This window comes from Amphibalanus amphitrite, unplaced genomic scaffold (assembly GCF_019059575.1).
Source record: "Amphibalanus amphitrite isolate SeventyFive unplaced genomic scaffold, NRLGWU_Aamphi_draft 000008F_arrow, whole genome shotgun sequence".
Taxonomy (NCBI): Eukaryota; Metazoa; Arthropoda; class Thecostraca; order Balanomorpha; family Balanidae; genus Amphibalanus; species Amphibalanus amphitrite.
Genome location: NW_024881504.1, coordinates 111,943 through 130,395, shown reverse-complemented (window position 1 = coordinate 130,395; position 18,453 = coordinate 111,943). Strand labels below are relative to the sequence as shown.

General features: G+C 48.1%; 1 protein-coding gene across 1 annotated transcript; it reads left to right on the top strand.

Annotated features, from left to right (window-relative positions):
- The first annotated feature begins 738 nt into the window (after positions 1-738).
- On the top strand, positions 739-9,252 carry LOC122379454. The gene is made up of 3 exons (XM_043361696.1): positions 739-866; positions 1,443-3,951; positions 9,187-9,252. The coding sequence occupies exons 1-3, from the start codon at positions 739-741 to the stop codon at positions 9,250-9,252; spliced, it is 2,703 nt and encodes a 900-aa protein (XP_043217631.1).
- The last annotated feature ends 9,201 nt before the right edge of the window (positions 9,253-18,453 follow it).

Below are 18,453 nucleotides of genomic sequence, written 5' to 3'. Positions count from 1 at the left end.
CCCTGTCTGGTAGCATTTAAGACATACTGGTTGCTGATCAGTGGCATATTGAGCATTATTGGACTCGGCTTAGTAGCTTTCTTCTGCATTGTGAGCAGTTGTCAGTTATTCTGTGTGTTTTTGGCTGACTGCCAGCTGATTGTAGACCTTCTGCTGGCTGATTTGTTGGTTTGCTGGTTGTTCCTGTAAGGGTATTTTGGTCATTATTGGTTATTTAGAAATAAGGTGACTGAGTTAGTTAAGGATCATTACTGCATAGGCATTTGGAGCTGTGCTGCTCATTGTTTGGGTGTATCTGATAACTGATTGTGACTTGTCAGAATTTTGGCTAGAATAGTTACTTGTCACAGTTACAATTGAGCTGTGCCTTGCCTTGCACTGTCACATTGCATAACCATTGCTTTTACATTACTGCTTGATGTTGGGCTAGCATTGTGTGTGACAAGTAGTGTATAGAGTGTGGATGTTAAGCCAGTGTCAGCAGTAAAGGAGCGTTGGATTGATTTCTAGGATTAAGGAGGACACTTTAGAGGAACATTGTAACCTGATTGGTTCCCTGTTCCCAACGGGTTCTTACTGAAGTTATTTTCCCTTATTTTCCTTTTCTTCGTCATGAGCCTTCCTTTGTTGGCTGCGATCAAAGAGCTGCGCATTGTCGACTTGAAGGCGGAACTTGAGAGTCGGAACCTGGACTTCAGAGGAACTAAAGCTGTTTTAGTTCATCGTCTTCATGCTGCCATGGAAGAAGAGGGTGTGAAGCCAGACGAGGTCAAGAGAAGTGAACTGAAGGGACAAGGCAAGACAAAGGAAGATGAGATTGCTGCAACTGATGAAGTTCATCCAGAAGACAGTGCGTCTCAGCAAGGGTCAAAGTTGTCTGGTCTCTCAGGCAAGCGAAGTTTGGCTGGTTCTCTGCGAAGTGCTGCAAATCAGGAAATGATGCTTTCAGCAGCAAGAAAGGCAGGACTTGTGGCGAAGATGGAAGCCCTGAAAAGTCAAGCTGCTGAAGAAAGTAAACTTCAGAAAATGATACAAGAACTGGAGTTCAAGAAACAGCAAGGAGCTCTAATGGCACAGATGGCTGAAGAAGAAGCACAACAAAGGGTACTTGCTCAGTGTGGAGGGAGCCGAGCTGGATCGGTGTTTGGAGCTCTGGCTACACCTCAAGAGCAACCTCAGACTTCACAGACGTTGAATGTAGAGGCTCCTGCATTTCAGCCTCTTGTGGATTTCAGACTGCAGCAAAATATGGACACAAATCAAGGTCATGAGCACCAGGAGGGTCAAGGAGCTTGTGGACAGTCAGAGCAAGTGACGGAGGAGCCCAGGCTTCTAGATGTGCTGCTACAAGTGACTGAGAAGGCACAGTTGCCTCCAGCGGAACTTGTGAAGTTTCGAGGCAACCCTGCTGAGTACTTCTCATTCATTCGCTCCTTTGACAGCCGCATTGGAGACAAACACATCAGTGATCACGACAAGTTGTTCTATCTGCAGCAGTACACCGAAGGACAACCACATGAGATTGTGAGAGGCTGCCTGCTTATGTCACCCGATGTAGGGTACCGGGAGGCTCGGCGCCTTCTGCAAAAGAGGTATGGAAATGAGGAGAACATCAGCGCCGCGCACATAGAGAAGTTGTTGGTATGGCCGAACATCAAGGCAGATAACATTGAAAGTCTGCAGAGCTTTGCAGTCGCAATGATGGTCTGTGACAGCGTGATGAAGAACATGCCTGTTGGTCTAAGAGAAACGGATCATCCACGCACGCTTCGGAAGATTGTGGAGAAGTTGCCATTCCACATCCATGATCGTTGGAGAAGATTGGCTGACGCTGCTATGGAACATGAACAACGGCGAGTCACCTTCTCGGACTTGGTCGAGTTTGTGGACAGAGAGGCAAGAATAGCGGCCAATCCCTTGTATGGGCGTCAGAAGATGGAAGCCTCAAGATCGAACTCAACCGCAAAGGAGAGCCAGCGCACGAGAACAAAGTATGGACTGGCCACGTCAGTGCAAGTTCGGAATCAGTGCATCTACTGCAAGAAGACGCACGCTTTGGAAGATTGCGAGACACTGAGACTGAGGAAGCCAGATGAGCGCAAGAAGTTCATCCAAGAAAAAGGTCTGTGCTTCGGCTGTCTGAAGTCTGGACACTTGGCAAGAGGATGTCAGCAGAGGAGCACCTGCAAGATCTGTGGCAGGCGCCACGTCACGCTGCTGCATCAAGATGGCAACTTCAAGGTCCCGAGTCAGACACCACAGCGGTCTCCTGATGAAGACCATGCAAGAGACAAAGGAGAAACCAATGTCAAGAGCTCAGATCGACCACAGCCACAGTTGGTGAAGACAGGCTGTGTCAATCAAGGCAACACAGGTTTGGCTGTCGTACCGGTGGTGGTGAGGTCGGGTGGAAGATCCGTGACGACACATGCTCTGTTGGACAGTGGAAGTACGGCATGCTTCTGTCAGGAATCACTTCTTGAGAAGCTCGGACTTCAGGACAAGAACAGAACACAGTTGTGCCTTACAACCGTGTGTGAGAACCGGATCAAGATCGACAGTCAGGTTGTCCATGGACTGGAAGTAGCTGACCTTGGAGGACGTCATGTTCTGCAGCTACCGGCGGTCTACAGTCTGGAGAAAGTTCCAGTTGACGACAGTGATATCCCCAGACAGGAAGATGTGAGCAGATGGCCTTATCTAAGGGACGTGCGTCTTCCCCGTGTGGACGCCCCAGTGGAGCTGATGCTCGGAAACAACGTCCCACTCGCAATGGAGCCGTGGGAAGTCATCCACAGCCAAGAGGGAGGACCGTTCGCTACAAGAACTCTGCTCGGATGGGTCATCAATGGTCCCGTTCGACACACCGAGAGAAGTACAGTGACGGCGAATCGTGTCCAGGTCGAAGAGGAAGGGATACCAGAGTTGATCGACAAGCTGTACAACGCAGAGTTCAGTGAAAAGCTGTCAGACGACACAAGATCAGCCTCAGTAGAAGATGAGAAGTGGCTGCAGAGAGTGGAAGATAGTATCGAACTGAGAGATGGCCACTACGAAGTAGCGCTTCCTTTGAAGACGGCAGAAGTGAGGCTGCCAAGCAACAGAACTATGGCTCTGCGCAGACTCGCCAGTCTGAAGAAGAAGTTGACTGAGAACACAAAATTCAAAGAGGACTACGTTACCTTCATGGAGAACATGTTGCAAGAGAATTTCGCTGAGGAGGTGTCAGACGAAAGCTTGAACAGGACAGACGGTCGTGTGTGGTACATCCCACATCATGGTGTGTATCACCCCCACAAGGCCGACAAGATCAGAGTCGTTTTTGATTGTGCGGCCAAGTACGGTGATGTATCCCTGAATGACGTGCTGCTTCAGGGTCCTGATCTAACCAGTTCCCTGCTCGGCGTTCTTCTGCGCTTCCGGACTGAGCCATTCGCATTCATGGCAGACGTGCGTGCCATGTTCTATCAGGTCAGAGTACCGCCGATGGATAGAGATCTGCTGAGATTTCTTTGGTGGCCGGAGGGCGACGTCAGCGTGAAGCCCAAGGACTACCGAATGAACGTACATATCTTTGGAGCAGCATCGTCTCCGAGCTGCTCGAACTTCGCTCTACAGCAGACTGCGCGTGACAACCAGGATGACTTCAGTGCAGAGGCGTTGGCGACGGTTCGAAGAAACTTCTATGTCGACGACTGCCTTCGTTCTGCACCCACGGTCGAAGAGGCACGGTCGCTGGCGCTAGAAGTGAAGACGCTGTGCAGCCGAGGTGGATTTGAACTAACAAAGTACGTCAGCAACAAGGAAGAAGCTCTGAACGAGATTCCGTCGACAGATCGAGCTGAACGTGTCACAGAGAAGGGACTCGACTTGGTGGAAGGAGCAAGTGTAAAGAAAGCTCTTGGAGTCAAATGGAACTTGGGAAGAGACACGCTTGGCTTCTGCGTCAATGTCAGACGGATGGAACCAGTGACAAGACGACAGATTCTCTCAGTCATCAGCTCGGTCTACGATCCGTTGGGAGTCGCCGGACCGTTCGTTCTGTGCGGAAAACTGATGTTGCAAGAGCTGATTGCAACCAAGATCGGATGGGACGACGCAATCACGCCAAGTCAAGAACGGAGCTGGACAAAATGGTTGGAGGATCTACCCAAGCTGGAAGCACTCGAAGTGGAAAGGTCTTTCAAACCCGATGGATTTGGTCGCGTTGTTTCTTGCCAGTTGCACCACTTCAGTGATGCAAGCGTGACAGGATACGGTGCGGTCTCGTACCTGAGATTGGTGAACGACAAGGGTCAAGTCCACTGCTCGATCGTCATGGCGAAGTCTCGAGTTGCGCCGCTTAACCCGCGCCCCGTTGGGCTCTGCCGAGCAACGCGCCCGGTTGGGGGGGGGGCCATTTTGGCCCCCCCCCCTAAGATCTCGAGAACCACGCAACATAGCGACAAGCGGTAAACGGCGTTGGATAGCCCCAACGGGGAACTACCTTGTGACCCAATTTTATTGACCTAGGTCAAACCGATGACGTCACAGGTCAGGTCAAAGGTCCAATTTTCACCGTTTACAGGCACTTCAAGAAATGCGTTGTAAAATCGAGTAAAATGCATTTCATTGAAAATAATCGATGGGTAAATGTTCTTCAAACACATATTTTGCTATTTGAGGTCACTGATACCAGGTCAGGTCACAGAGGTCAGGTCACGGGGGGGTCACAATATGAAAGTGTCGTGTGATACATGTTTTATGGTCCATTTTACATGACAAATGCGATTATATGGGTCAGGCAGCCTTTGGGGCCAGCTTAGATCACGTTTTGGTCAAGGTCAGGTCAAGGTCAGGTCAAGGTCAGGTCAAATTAGGTCAAATTTCAAAGTTAATATTTTTGCATAAAATGGGTATCGAATCGATGCAGCTCGTCACGGGGAGTTCAATGGTGGTCTTTGTTTTGCCGTACGTGGTCTAGAATTGCTAAAAATTGAGTTCAAAAATTTGACGTCATCATTTTTGAACAGTTTTTTCGCTATAACTTGGCCAAAAAACGAGATATCGATCTGAAATTTGGTATGTATATAGAAGAGCGCTGGCACTATCACATATATTCCGGTTTTTTCGAAATTCGGAAAATTTTTGGATTTTTTCAAAGTTTTTCTAAAAAAATCAATTTTTTGATTTTTTTTGGTCAAAAACCAAAAATTTTGAAAATCCGAGATTGCAGTTTTGTAGCGCCGCTTTTTGTCTACTAGACCATATAAAGAACTTTGAAATTGCTTGATAACTGTAGATTTGGTGAGCGTTTCAAGATTGCATGTTTTTTGCCCATTTTTGCTCGAACATGACCTCAGTTTGACCTCAATAACTCCTGACCTAAGGTGACCTAAGACTCGAAATTTGGTGTGAAGGTGTCAAATTGATGCCCGGGAAGGTACTGAAAATTTGGCGGCGCTGCGCGCCGCCGTTTTCTTGCTATTCAGGAAAAACCACAGGGGGGGGCCAAAATGGCCCCCCCCCAACGGGGCGAGGGTTAACCCTCGCCGGCCGAGGGGGGGGGGGGCGGGTGCCGCCCCCCCCCATAGGGTTTTTTCGCGATAGCTCCGAACACGCTGGCGATAGAGAGCTGAAACTTGGCATACCTGACCTTTGATCCAAGCCGCATCTTTTGACACCAACCGCATTTTTGGATCAGGTCAGGTCACTGACCTATGACGTCATAAGTGAACCTCTGCACGGTCTTCAGATGTCGCAACTTCGCAACGCCCTCACTGCCAGAGGAGATGCCACAGGGAAATGAAACTTGCAGGATCTAGTATCCATTATGAGTCTCACAACTTGTATATCTCGGATTTTTCCTAAAGGTCATATGAGGTCAGGTCATTTTCGTGACCTCACCATTATAAGTCAATGGGGAAAAATGAAAACTGTTATTCTGGCGCCGGGAACGATCTCCAACTATCTCAAGCACACAGAATCGTGATTTGATGCACTCCTTGCAAGGTTAGATGCGTCACTTTTGCAATGTTGACCTTCCGTGACGTCATTTATGACGTCATCAAGGTCATATTAGTTTTTCGTCAATAACTCCCGATCAAATTGAGCTAGCGAGTCGAGAAAGCCACCAATGGACTCAGGAAGACCTGCCGAATCGAATGATATGCGACATGACCTCTTTCGACCAACTTCGTGACCTGGGGGTGCTGACCTGACCTTGACCTGAGGTCAACACCCCAAGTTGACCTGACCCGGACAAAAAGTATACCATTCGACGCGCCTTAGCGAGGCGAACACGATGCTGCCAAAATCGCGGCTCTGCGGCCGTTTTTTGCGAAGTTATTCACCAAAAACTGAACCGTACCTTGGGGCACTTGACCTGACCTCAGAGGTCACTGGTTGACCTAGGACCTTAAAATCGGGTACCAATCTCTGCGTCTCGTAACGGCGCACACGCTCGTTTTTTCCGCGACGCGCTAGCTCCACCAGGGGCGAAACGGCGAGGGGGGGGTCGTACCCGCCCCCCCCTCGGCCGGCGCGTATGTAGAAAACCAATAGGTCCGGCGAGGGTTAAGAGGATGACAGTTCCACGCATGGAGTTGGCGGCAGCTGCGGTAGCTGCTAGACTGAACGCCATCATCAAGAAGGAGCTGCTGGAAATCAACATCGACCAAACAACGTTTTGGACGGACAGCACAACGGTTCTGAGGTATCTCAGGAACGAAACAGCAAGATACCAAGTCTACGTGGCCAATCGTTTGGCGATCATCAAGGATGAGTCCTCTCCATCACAGTGGAGATTCGTCACATCAGAAGAGAATCCGGCTGATGGCGCCTCCCGAGGGGTAAAGGCTACAGCACTCCTGGACCACAGGTGGCTGCACGGACCTGACTTCCTACAGAAGGAAGAGAAGGAGTGGCCGGCCTTGCCAGAAGGCATGGAAGCTCTAGAACCAGAAGACGACGAAGTGCTTCGACCCAGAGCGTGCTACACTGTGAGTGGTGTGGAAGAACAGAGCCCCACTGAAAGGTTCATCCACCACTACTCAGACTGGCACCGGCTCAGGAAAGCGGTAGCCTGGATGCTACGGTTCAAGAAGTTTCTACAGTCAAGAACGATCAAGACAGATGGCCAAGCTGGAGGTCCTGTCACCCGGTCACGAACTCGAGCGGTTAGTGGCCCATCCCTGCTGTCATCTGAAGAGCTTAGAGAAGCTGAAAGGACTATCATCCAGCAGGTACAGAAAGAACCTTTCAAGATAGAGCTCCAAGCCCTAGCCCGGGGTGCTGGAGAACTTGAGACCCAGAATGGAAAGACGCTTCCAAGGAAGAGTAAGCTGAGGCAGTTGGATCCTGTCCTGGTGAACGGGATTGTGGCGGTTGGAGGTCGCTTGGCCATGGCCCCGATCTCGGACAGCATGAAGCACCCACCGATACTGCCAGCACGTCACCATGTTACCGACTTGATCATCAGACACGCGCACACTCAAGTGGGCCACCAAGGACGGGAGCACACGCTTTCGAAGCTGAGAGAGTCGTATTGGCTGATACGTGGCAGTTCAAGCGTGCGTCGGGTTCTGAGGACGTGCACAAGTTGCAGAAAACGTCAAGCAAAGCCCATGGAACAGGAAATGGCTGATTTGCCCGCAGACAGAGTGACGCCCGATCAGCCAGCGTTCAGCAGCGTGGGCGTCGACCTGTTTGGACCCTTCTATGTCAAGAGAGGAAGGGCTCAAGTGAAACGCTACGGGGTGGTCTTCACCTGCATGGCCATGCGTGCTGTGCACATCGAAGTAGCTGACAGTCAATCAACGGACTCCTTCATCAACGCGCTACGACGGTTCTTGGCTAGAAGAGGTCCAGTTAAACTCATCAGATGCGACAATGGCACGAACTTTGTTGGCGCTGAAAGAGAGCTCAAGGCAGAACTTGAAAACTTGAAGCAGACTCAAGTGCATGAGGCTATGTTGAAGCAGGACATAGAGTGGCGGTTTAATCCCCCCTCTGCCTCCCACTTCGGTGGAGCATGGGAAAGACAAATCCGCACCGTTCGAAAGATCTTGGACAGCCTGCTGAACCAGCAAGTTTTGGACGACGATGGATTGTACTATTGGTCTCAAGATAAGGGTCCAGGCGACCTGTAGGTTTGATGCGGTGAATACCCCCGCCTTCGCCACACTCGCTCGGTGCTACGGAGCTCCGATCTCGCGACCGGTCACCTGTACTTGTAGACTGTGCCGCATGACATAGCAGTCGAGCGGGCCAGCGGAGCTTAGGCGGAAACTAGCGCCGCGTTTGACAGAGAAGGACGCTCACCATTCCGGCGGGAGGGCCGCTCGCCATTTTAACTCCATGTAGCGTCTCGCTGACAATGAAAGACACTACAGGACGACAACATAGGGTTCGGCAAAAGTTATGTCCACTACCTATGACAACACTTTCCTGTTCCTAATCGTGTCCACACCTGAGGGATGACGATTCAGGCTGCACTCCTGCATTGCACGGTCCTTGGCCGCAGAACATGAGGTGACGAACGGACCTCGGGTCACGGATCACCGAGCTACGGCCAGTTTCACAGAGATTGTCCACCTGAACGGCTGCGTCGCTACGTGAATGTCTGAAATTTCTATCAAGGGAGCTGAACCAGACAGACAGCCGGCATGTTCCAGGCCGAACTGACACAGCGTTCCATTGCTGATTGGTTGGGACATCTGCCTGTTGTTTTTGTTTGCAAGCCTGAATTATAGACGAACTGTCTGCACAGTCCGGTGTTGGTGGGATAAGCATACGGCTGCTGGCAGTGTTGCTGATCGTTCCAGTTTGCCGGTGTGCGCCTACCATTTCAAACGTTACAGAAATCGCATTGAAAAAGGCGACCGGGAAGAGGGGCCAGTAGTTGGCGACAAAATTGGCCAAGCGGCTCGCGCTGAAGCGCTATCACATCTCCAAACAGGACCGTGAGACGCTATTGGAAGAGCTCTCCAAGGCTCATTACCTACCTTCGGCCTAATACTAAGCCAACGCATGGTCAATGACATGTTGACATGCATTTTCAATCAGGACGGGGCGCCAGCTCATCGCTCTGCCAAGGCCTAGCAGTGTTGCGAATTGAACGTGCCAGACTTCTGAAGGAAAGAGATGCTAGCTGGCTGCCCTCCGGACCTCATCCTGATCGACGAACTTCGAGCTGTCGTCCAGCAGGACCTGGACAAACAGAAGCCGGCGGCCAACCTCGGCGCCTTGTCGTTACAGCTCAAACGGGCATGATAAAAAATCCAGTCGAACTTACTGCACAATCTAGTTGCCAACATGCAAATTTGCGTTCGTATGTAAGTTCGTGGGGAATAAACTGAACGCTAAAGAGAGTCGCTGTCCCCTATGTAGTAACTTAGAGAGAACATTTTTTTTTTAGGATAAAACTTGTGCCGGACCATAAAGCTCACGCATCATTCATTGCAGTTTCACCTTAGACTGTAAGACGTGGCAATTTGTTTAGGACGTAGCAATTAATGTTGTCATGGTCGGCATACCAACGAGAACGTCACTATTTACATCATTATCTTAGCTGTTGCATATTTCAACCTTCATAACTTTTAATTTCCTACTGTTTCATATAATTTCATTTATGGCGCTGAACAAGTGTTGAACAGTTCATTTCAATAACTGCATTGTTAAACCTCCGGTAGGGTTAAGTTGTTAACCATTAAACAATATGTTAAGTGTTGCTCTAGCCCCGTTCGCCATGAGTTCGCTTTTTAATTCTATCAAACGTGATATCATTCCAAGAAAGCACTAATAGTGTAGAGTGTAGAAGCCATTCCCACTGATGGGACTCAAAGCGATGCAGCTAGGTAATGCATAAGGCTGATTGGCGAATTTCAGCTTGTAGACAAGACAAGGAAACGTTCTCAAAAATCAAATCCACACGTAACAAACATATTTTACAAGAGTGCACGTATCTCGTTGTCGTTGTATCCGTTATTCCTCGTCGGACCTATCGGCTTTCTGAGTACCGAGAGGGGTCTAGTGTGTGTGGGGGGGGGACCCCGCCGCCGTTTTGCCCATTATTAAGCTAAAAGCCTTGCACCCAGCGATTCACAATCAAGTTAAAAGTGTCAGATCAACATGTGACCTCTGAGGTCAGGTCACGTGCACAAATGCAGGGTGTTCATTAGCGAATGACGTAAAGTAAGCCCCCGCTGGAGCCCCAAATGATCGCCGGCCATCGTGCATTGATTTCGCTCCGCAATTTGAGTTGCTTGAGGTTAAACGGTGAAGTCCAAGCAGGAAAAATCTGCTGACTGCAGAGTGACCAGGGGTGCTGGGATCTTGTTCAGTTGCTCGAAGGTGAAGAGAGTCTAGCAATTCTTCAGTAATCTGTCCAGTATTCACGTTCGCAATGGCTTAAGAAACCTGGGAAGGCATTTTTAAATATATGGACTAGTGATGTCAATTACAGAAAGTCGTGATACCGATACCAAACCAAATACCAACAGGAACCGTGGGAAAATACCGAAACCGAACCGACTTGGGAATATCAGGTAAATGCCAACTTTTTACCAAAGTCACAGTCTCTTTTACAGTAGCGAGGATTCACAATACCAACAAAATACCAAATGTTTTAGCCTCGAAACGCCAAATACCAAGTTGGTATCGGTTTGGTATCGGTATGCCAAAAAGTTGGTATTTGATTGACATCTCTAATATGGACAATCCTCCACAAGAAGAAACTGAACTGGAAACATTATCGTCCGATCCTAATGACCGTCATCTCCCCTGACAGCATGGTGTCGAGGCTGGAAGCGTGCACCTTTTGGCTCACGGCTCAGTGAAGCGGAAGAATGGTTCGAAAGGGTGATATTGAGTGACGAAAAGTGGCTTGCGCTACAGCAAGCACCCGCAAGAATAATACAGGCTCCTTCGCCGAAGAATCCACATAAGTTGATTCCATACAAGGATGTGCACGGAGCGAAGGTCTTGGCCGAGGTCTGCCGCACGGAGAAGCAGATTTTCTTTGAGCGACACAACTGATTTCTGTCTGTGCTATGTAAAATGTGTAAGATTTATCATTGCAACGGTGAGCTGTTTATGCAATATGTCTTACGCCTCTGGCGGGGCTGACTTTATGTAATCTTTTATTGATGACCCTGTAATTTAGAGGAGAGCGTGGATGTTTAAATGCGGTTATCCCGCACCGTAGACAGTGTTTACAATTGCTTCACGTGCAAAGAGATAAAATTATCAGATGTCGTGTAACTGATTTTTAAACGTCTAGACGATAAACAAACTGCTAAACGTCTAGTAGACATTTTGTCTAGTCTGAAATATGTCGTATTTTTATATAAAATGTATTCTTTATACCATTAAGCGCCCGAAAGATATCGGCGGTACGGGATGAAATTATTTAACCGCTCGTAGGAAGAAAAATATTTTAAACGTCTCGCCTAACCGCTCGACGTTTAAAATATTTGTTCTACCTGCTCGCGGTTTAATATCTAACCACCTTGTATTTCAGTTGGAACGGTAGTTAATATATATTAAACCGCGAGTAGGTAGAACAAATGTTTTAAACGTCGAGCCAATAGGCGAGACGTTTAAAATATTTTTTCTACCTACGAGTGGTTAATAATTTTATCTCGTACCGCTGGCATCTTTCGGTCACTTAATTTAAAAAACACATTTTATGTAAAAATACGGCATATTTCAGGCTAGACAAAATGTCTACTAGACGTTTAACAGTTGGTTAAACGTCTAGACGTTTAACAAATGAGGTAAACAACATCTGCTGACAATTTTCTCTCTTTGCACGTGAAGCAATTGTAAACACTGTCTACGGTGCGCGGGATAGTGACAAAAAACTCCAATATCTATGTGACGTCGTTTATGATGTTGCACATGGTTTACAACGCAAAAGTTGAGCATCGATCTTGCAAGGAGTGAAGCGACACGAGCCCTCCATGTGCAAACGATAGTCTGAAGTCATTTTGTTTTTGTCATCAACATAAATTTTAATATTTCCCTTGTTGAATTATGATGGTGAGGGATATCACGTCATTGACCTAGCTTTACGTGAACTTCTAGAAATTACGAGACACAAAAGTTGCAAGGTCTCGGAAAAATATGAAGTCCTGTGAGTTTTATTCATCTGCAGAAGTTGACCTAGCAATGGCGGAGTTGCCAAGCCGCAATATTTTGGGACCGAGTGAAGTCTTTTATGACGTCATAGGTCAGTGACTCGACAAGAATTGAAAATGTAATTGGTCGTTGGTGTCACCAGAGAATCGCTTGAATCAAGTCAGGTGTCAGTGTGCTATTTTTCAGCTTTCAGGTTTCCTTGTTGAGAGCAATCGCAAGAAGTCTGGGGTAGGTAACACCCGTCACCCTCATCTATGGAAAGTTATGCTTTTGCGGAGCTACCTTCAAAGCTAGCGCGCCCCATGCACTGTCGTGTTTTCAGCTTGCTGTCGGTTTGGTTTTCCAATATATGGAAGCCAGTTACAGGCATCTCTTAGTCTCTCATTGGTCAATCGCACACACCACGTGTGGTTCATCAACGACCAATGAGAAGATGAGAAACGCCAGCAAACTGACAGCATGCTGATTTCGTGATCAAACAGCGCCCTGACCACACCCCTCCCATCTATCGCTGACACCCTGCTCGGTAACTCGTCTCGAGACGCGACTGAGCCAGGCCCTTCGACCGGTTACCGCCGCCGGCATGATTCCGCCTGATTCCGACTGCACCGCTGGACACCACACTGCGGCGAGCGACCCCGCTGTCAGACTCGGACCGAACGCACCCCCTCCCCTACCCCCACTCCAGCTGTGGCGAGGGTGAGGGTATTCACCGCATCAAACCTACAGGCCGCCTGGACCCTTATCTTGAGACCAATAGTACACACTTTTGTGCGAGGTTGAGAGTATTCTCAACAGCAGGCCGCTCACCTCGGTGTCGACAGACTCAAGAGATTACGATCCCCTGACACCGAATCATTTGCTGCTGTTCCGAGGAGGACCCATCGCACCTGGATTGTTTACAGGAGATTACGTGTACACGAAGCGATGGAGAAAGATCCAGTACCTTGCCGACAGGTTCTGGAAGAGATGGCGAAACCAGTATTTACCACTTCTACAGACAAGGCAGAAATGGAATGTCAAGCGGAAGAACTTGAGTACTGGAGATGTGGTGTTGATGGTTGATGAGGCACTGCCAAGAGGACAATGGCCACTCGCAAGGGTGGAAGAGGTCATGAAGGATCACAAGGGTTTAGTACGACAGGTGGTGGTCCGTCGCGGTAAGACGCTGCTGCGTCGTTCTGCTTCGAAGTTGGTGAAAATCCTGGCAGGATCTGAACAGTGAAGAGTTTGAAGATCGTTTTGGTTGTGTTGAATCGAGGAAGATTCAAAGGGGAGGATGTAAGCGCAGCCACTGCACTTACCGTTCCGGTGAGCCCAGTTGCGCCATCTACCATGTGATCGCTTTCCTTTCCTTCCTGGAGATGGCACCACCGTACAGGGAACCGCTCAGGAGTTAGGGTTTTATTATAGTTCTTGCTCGAAGTGCCCGGATGTGGTTTTTTCGTCGTGTGAGGATTGACGTTTTTGGCGCAGTAAACTTGGCTGATGTTACTGAGGCTTTGAGTCTATGGATCTTGGTTGGACCGATAGATATAAACTATGTGATAATCTTTCCGCCATTATTGTTGGTAAGTTTGTAAATAGGTCACTAAAATGCAATGTATAAATATGAGATGTGAGACTTTGTCATGCAAAGGTGATTGGAATGGGTTTGGCATGTATGCTGCGTGCCCCCCCCCCCCGCATGATGCTCAATGCTGTGCAGGTATATCTGTTAAACCGAATTGGTTTTTGTTTCTTTTTAGGAACCTATCCACTGGACGTGGTGTCTATCCACTGGACGTGGTGTCTATCCACCGGACGTGGTGTCTATCTATTGGACGCGGTGTGTCCACTGCACGTGGTGTCTGCTCACTGCACATGCATTGCCTGTCTGTCTCTGCACGCCTGCATCTGCTTGACGGCTGCTTCGAGTGGCGCTGCATGGACCCTTAAGCATAGGGCATGATTGTCTGCCTGCACCTGCGCACTGCATTTGCCCTACTGCTCATATGCGTCTGCCCGTCTGCACCTGCCTGCATGTGCACTGCTCAGTAAGATGACAATAAAGAGTCACCTGTGGGTTGAGTTACAAAGATTGGTCTGAACGGTTATCACAATCATAATGTTAATATTCGTTTTTTTTTTCACCCATTACAGACTTCTCTGGTAAAGAATGGGGCCATGTACATAGTCCTGGCCTACGTTCATCCCGCGACTGCCGCCGGTGCAGAGCTTAACCCGCGCCCTGCTGGGGGGGGGGGGGGTGTTTGAACACCCCCCTTGTGGTTTTTCGCGAATATCTCAAAAACGGCGGCGCGGAGCGCCGCCGTTTTTGGTACACCTTATCATACATCAATTCTACACATGTTGTGAAAATTTCAGACCAAGGTCATTCAAGGTCAGGTCACCAGGTCACTTGAAGTGACCTCACCTCATAAAAAGTTTCAATGTCTGTCATAGCTACACCGAGTGACCGATTGCTTTGAAACTTTCAGCGATTGCTAAGAGCAATAGCATGTACAAAATGTATATCTCAGAATTTTGATATCGATGACCTAAGGTCAGGTCAATTTTGCAACCCCCCCCCCATTATAAGTCAATGGGAGAAAATTGAAATGCGCTTCTTTTGGACGAAAGACATTATAAACACTCCCAAACACTGAATTACAAGTGGTTTAGACACACTGAACATGAAAATGGTGTCCGTGACCCCTGTTTATGCCCTGAGGTCATCTTAGGTCACGAATGGTATCTAACAGTTTTTCGCAAATAACTTTTGATAGAGGCGTGCTAGAGCGATGAAAACGCCTTAGATGTGTTCAGGTCGACGATACGGATCGACTGATATGCAACATGACCCTTTCCGGTCAGGTCATGACCTTGACCTGAGGTCAAATTTTCAAGTTGACCTTTCAAGGTCAAGTTATAGTTCATTCGATGCGTCTTGACGAGAGGAACACGACGCCGGTAAAAGGAAGCTCGTACAAGGCTTGGGTCAAAAGTTATTGCAGAAAAACTGTTTCCGAAAAAATCGGCTATTTTTGCAGTTTTTGCCCCCTGCAGGCAAAACCGTTGACGTTAGGTCAAATCTGAGAGAATTAATCAGAAAGGGCGTTAATAGGGCTATCGAATGTGCTTTTCCGCGGCGCTGTAGCTCTTTTGGTTCCCGAGTTATGCGTTGGCTTCTTGGAAATTGTCGATGTTAGAGTGAGTTTGCGAAATCTGTGGATCCGCGGATTTCCTAGGGTATCCGCGAAGTCCCTAGTGGCTCCGCGGATGAACATCAAGTCTAGTATATTCGCGGATAAACGGGCGGGGATCCGCGGATGAACAAGACTCTTCAGGATAACCGCGAACTCCCTGAAGAGTTGACGAGATCCGCGAACCACCCGGGGAATCCGCGGAGTAACGATTCATTCTAGTGAGTTTGCGAAGTTCCTATGCGTTTCGTGCAGCTACCTAGACTAGAATGCATTGGGTAGATCATCTGCGACTTAACCCGCGCCCCGTTGGGGTCTGCCGGAGCAACGCGCCCTGTTGTGGGGGGGGGGGGGGGGGCATTTTGGCCCCCTCCCCCTAAGATCTCGAGAACCACGCAACGTAGCAACAAGCCGCAAACAGTGTTGGGTAGCCACGGCGGAGAACTACCTTGTGACCCAATTTCATTGACCTAGGTCAAAGCGAGTGAGGTCAGGTCAAATGTCGAATTTTCACCGTTTACAGGCATTTCAAGAAATGTGTTGTAAAATCGAGTAAAATGCATGTCATTGAAAATCATCGATGGGAATTGTTCGTTAAACACATATTTTGCTAGTTGAGGTCACTGATGCCAGGTCAGGTCACTGAGGGTCAGAATATGAAAATATCACATGATGCATGTTTTATGGTCCATTTTACATGACAAATGCGATTATGTGGGTCAGGCAGCCTTTGGGGCCAGTTAAGGTTATGTTCTGGTGAAGTTCACGTCAAGGTCAGGTCAAATTAGGTCAAATTTAAGCTGATTTTTTTTTTTTGAATGGTAATCGATTCGATGCAGCTCGTCACGGGGAGCCTAATGGTGGTCTTTGTTTTGCGCTACGTGGTCTAGAATTGCTAAAAATTGAGTTAAAAAATTGACGTCATCAATTTTGAACAGTTTTTTCGCATAGCTTGGCCAAAAAAAGGAGATATCGATCTAAAATTTGGTATGGAGATAGAAGAGCGCACGGACTATCATACATATTCCGTTTTTTTTTTCGTAAAATTTTGGGATAATTTTGCGTTTTTCTAAAACAGACTAAGTTTTTTTTTGGGGGGGGGGGGTTAAAATCCCACAATTTCAAAAATCTGAGAGAACAGTTTTTTAGCGCCGTTTTATTTCTACACAACCACATAAAGAACTTTGAAATTGCTTGGTAACCGTAGCTTTTGTGATGGTTTCAAGATTTCATGTTTTTTGGTCATTTTTGCTCGAACATGACCTCAGTTTGACCTCAATAACTCCTGACCTAAGGTGACGTAAGACTTGAAATTTTGTGTGAAGATGTCAAATTGATGCCCGGGAAGGAACTAAAAATTTGGCGTTCAGGATAAACCATAGGGGGGTGGCAAATTGCCTCCCCAACGGGGCGAGGGCTAACCCTCGCCCGTATTATTGTTTTCTCGGACGCTACCGTGTGCGGGAGGAGGGGTCCGCGGGGGAGGGTTCCGTTGGAACCCTTGCCGTGCGGCCCCTGATCGAGCTAAACCTTTCGCGGAAAAAAATAGCTTGCTTTCCGTGGTTACATAGAAGAAGCCAATAATACCCAAACCATACGGCCCCAGGCCAATTGGTATTTGGTTGACATTCCAGGTCGATTCCAAATAGCATAGGGGACATCCTGTCTTTTTAATCGCCTTTGAGACGCAACAGCCAACAACCTCAATTAATGCCAATGCGTGACCCATTTACGCCCTTCGTTGCGTTTTCGCAACGCAAGCAAGCGTCGACGTGATCAAAGCTTGAGAAGTGTGTAAAAGAGACTAACCGATGAGACAAGTTTCAGCGTGTGTAGCATGGTTGTGCGCATGATACTACGCAGTTACAAGTCTGTGCGGCCGGTAAGTTACTGCCTAGAGCTCCCAGAGGGAAGTCGAAGGTTTTGTGAGTGATGACGTCACGAAAACCAAGATAAGTAGGCTAAGTGCTTAATAATATCGTAATGAAAATTGTGTAAACATATTCTGCAGAGTCCCTACAATAGCGTAGATATGCATTTTGTTAAGAAATAATGCTACAAAAAGGGTTTGTGACTATTTTCAAATATGACTACGGTCGCGTTGCGGGAACGCAACGAAGGGCACATCGGAAAGACAGCGGTGTTGCGAAAACGCAACGATGGGCACATTGGCAGGGTAGCGGAAGTATGAATATCAACAGTAGACTTCACTCGTGATACGCTGTGGGTTCTCTCTTTCTCTCCCCCATCTTCCTCCCTCTCCTCCTCGTTCCCCAACTCTCTCCCCCCCTCTCTCTCTCTCTCTCTCTTTCTCTCTCTCTCTTTCTTTCTCTCTCCCATTTTGTAGCCATGAGGCTGTAGCGGCGGAACATCTTCAATTAAGGGGGGGGGGAGCACTGCTGACTTTTGGTCTCATTCTTTCCATTTCCATTTCCATGCAACGCCTATCGGGATAATGTTAAAATGGCAAAATCAAGGGGGCACGGTGCCCCGGTGCCCCCTCCCCCCGCTCCGCCGCCTATGCCATGAGGGACGTATATAGGTATGTTTAGTGCAAGGTGCGTTCGCACGTAAAATGTTGCGACACATTTCATATTTGCTGGCTCAAACAGCCACAAACACTCCTTTCTTTTTCTCTCGCAGATTTTCGGCCTCGGGCTGTTCGTTCACTAAGCAATGTGTTCCCATGCATCTGAAAATCGCATGGTAGGAAAAGGACCCATGCATCAAACGGTCGGCGATGCTAACGGAGCTGAGAGATAATTAGGTCCTTTGGAAATTGGATCTACTATGTACATTGTGCAAATGAATAACGGGGATGTATTCTGGTATCAGGCGACAGATAGGCATCGCCATTCTCTGGATAGAATCTGCTGACTACCAGCATTTACGTTAGAAAAGATAACTGAGGGTCGGCAAATAGTGGGATAGTCCCCCTCTGAGGGTAGCTGAGCCCTTCGGCAGGGGTAATGAGGGCGGACCCATGGGAAAATAATAATTTTTAGGATTCATAACTCGCATAGATTCATAAGCTGCTTGATGTGGAGTACTCGTATACGCCTGTTTTCTTACTTTGATAGGCTTTTTATCTAATCACACCATTTTTAGAGCTAGCAGGATTATTGGAATTAGGGGAGACATTTGTCTG

What these genes read in the sequence shown, in the direction of transcription:
- LOC122379454 (XM_043361696.1), top strand. Translation starts at nt 739, where the DNA reads ATGGAAGAAGAGGGTGTGAAGCCAGACGAGGTCAAGAGAAGTGAACTG. An exon ending in GACAGTGCGTCTCAGCAAGG is followed by an intron (nt 867 to 1,442) that starts GTCAAAGTTGTC and finishes CTCCTTTGACAG; the next exon opens with CCGCATTGGAGACAAACACA. An exon ending in CGCTTGGCTTCTGCGTCAAT is followed by an intron (nt 3,952 to 9,186) that starts GTCAGACGGATG and finishes GTCGTCCAGCAG; the next exon opens with GACCTGGACAAACAGAAGCC.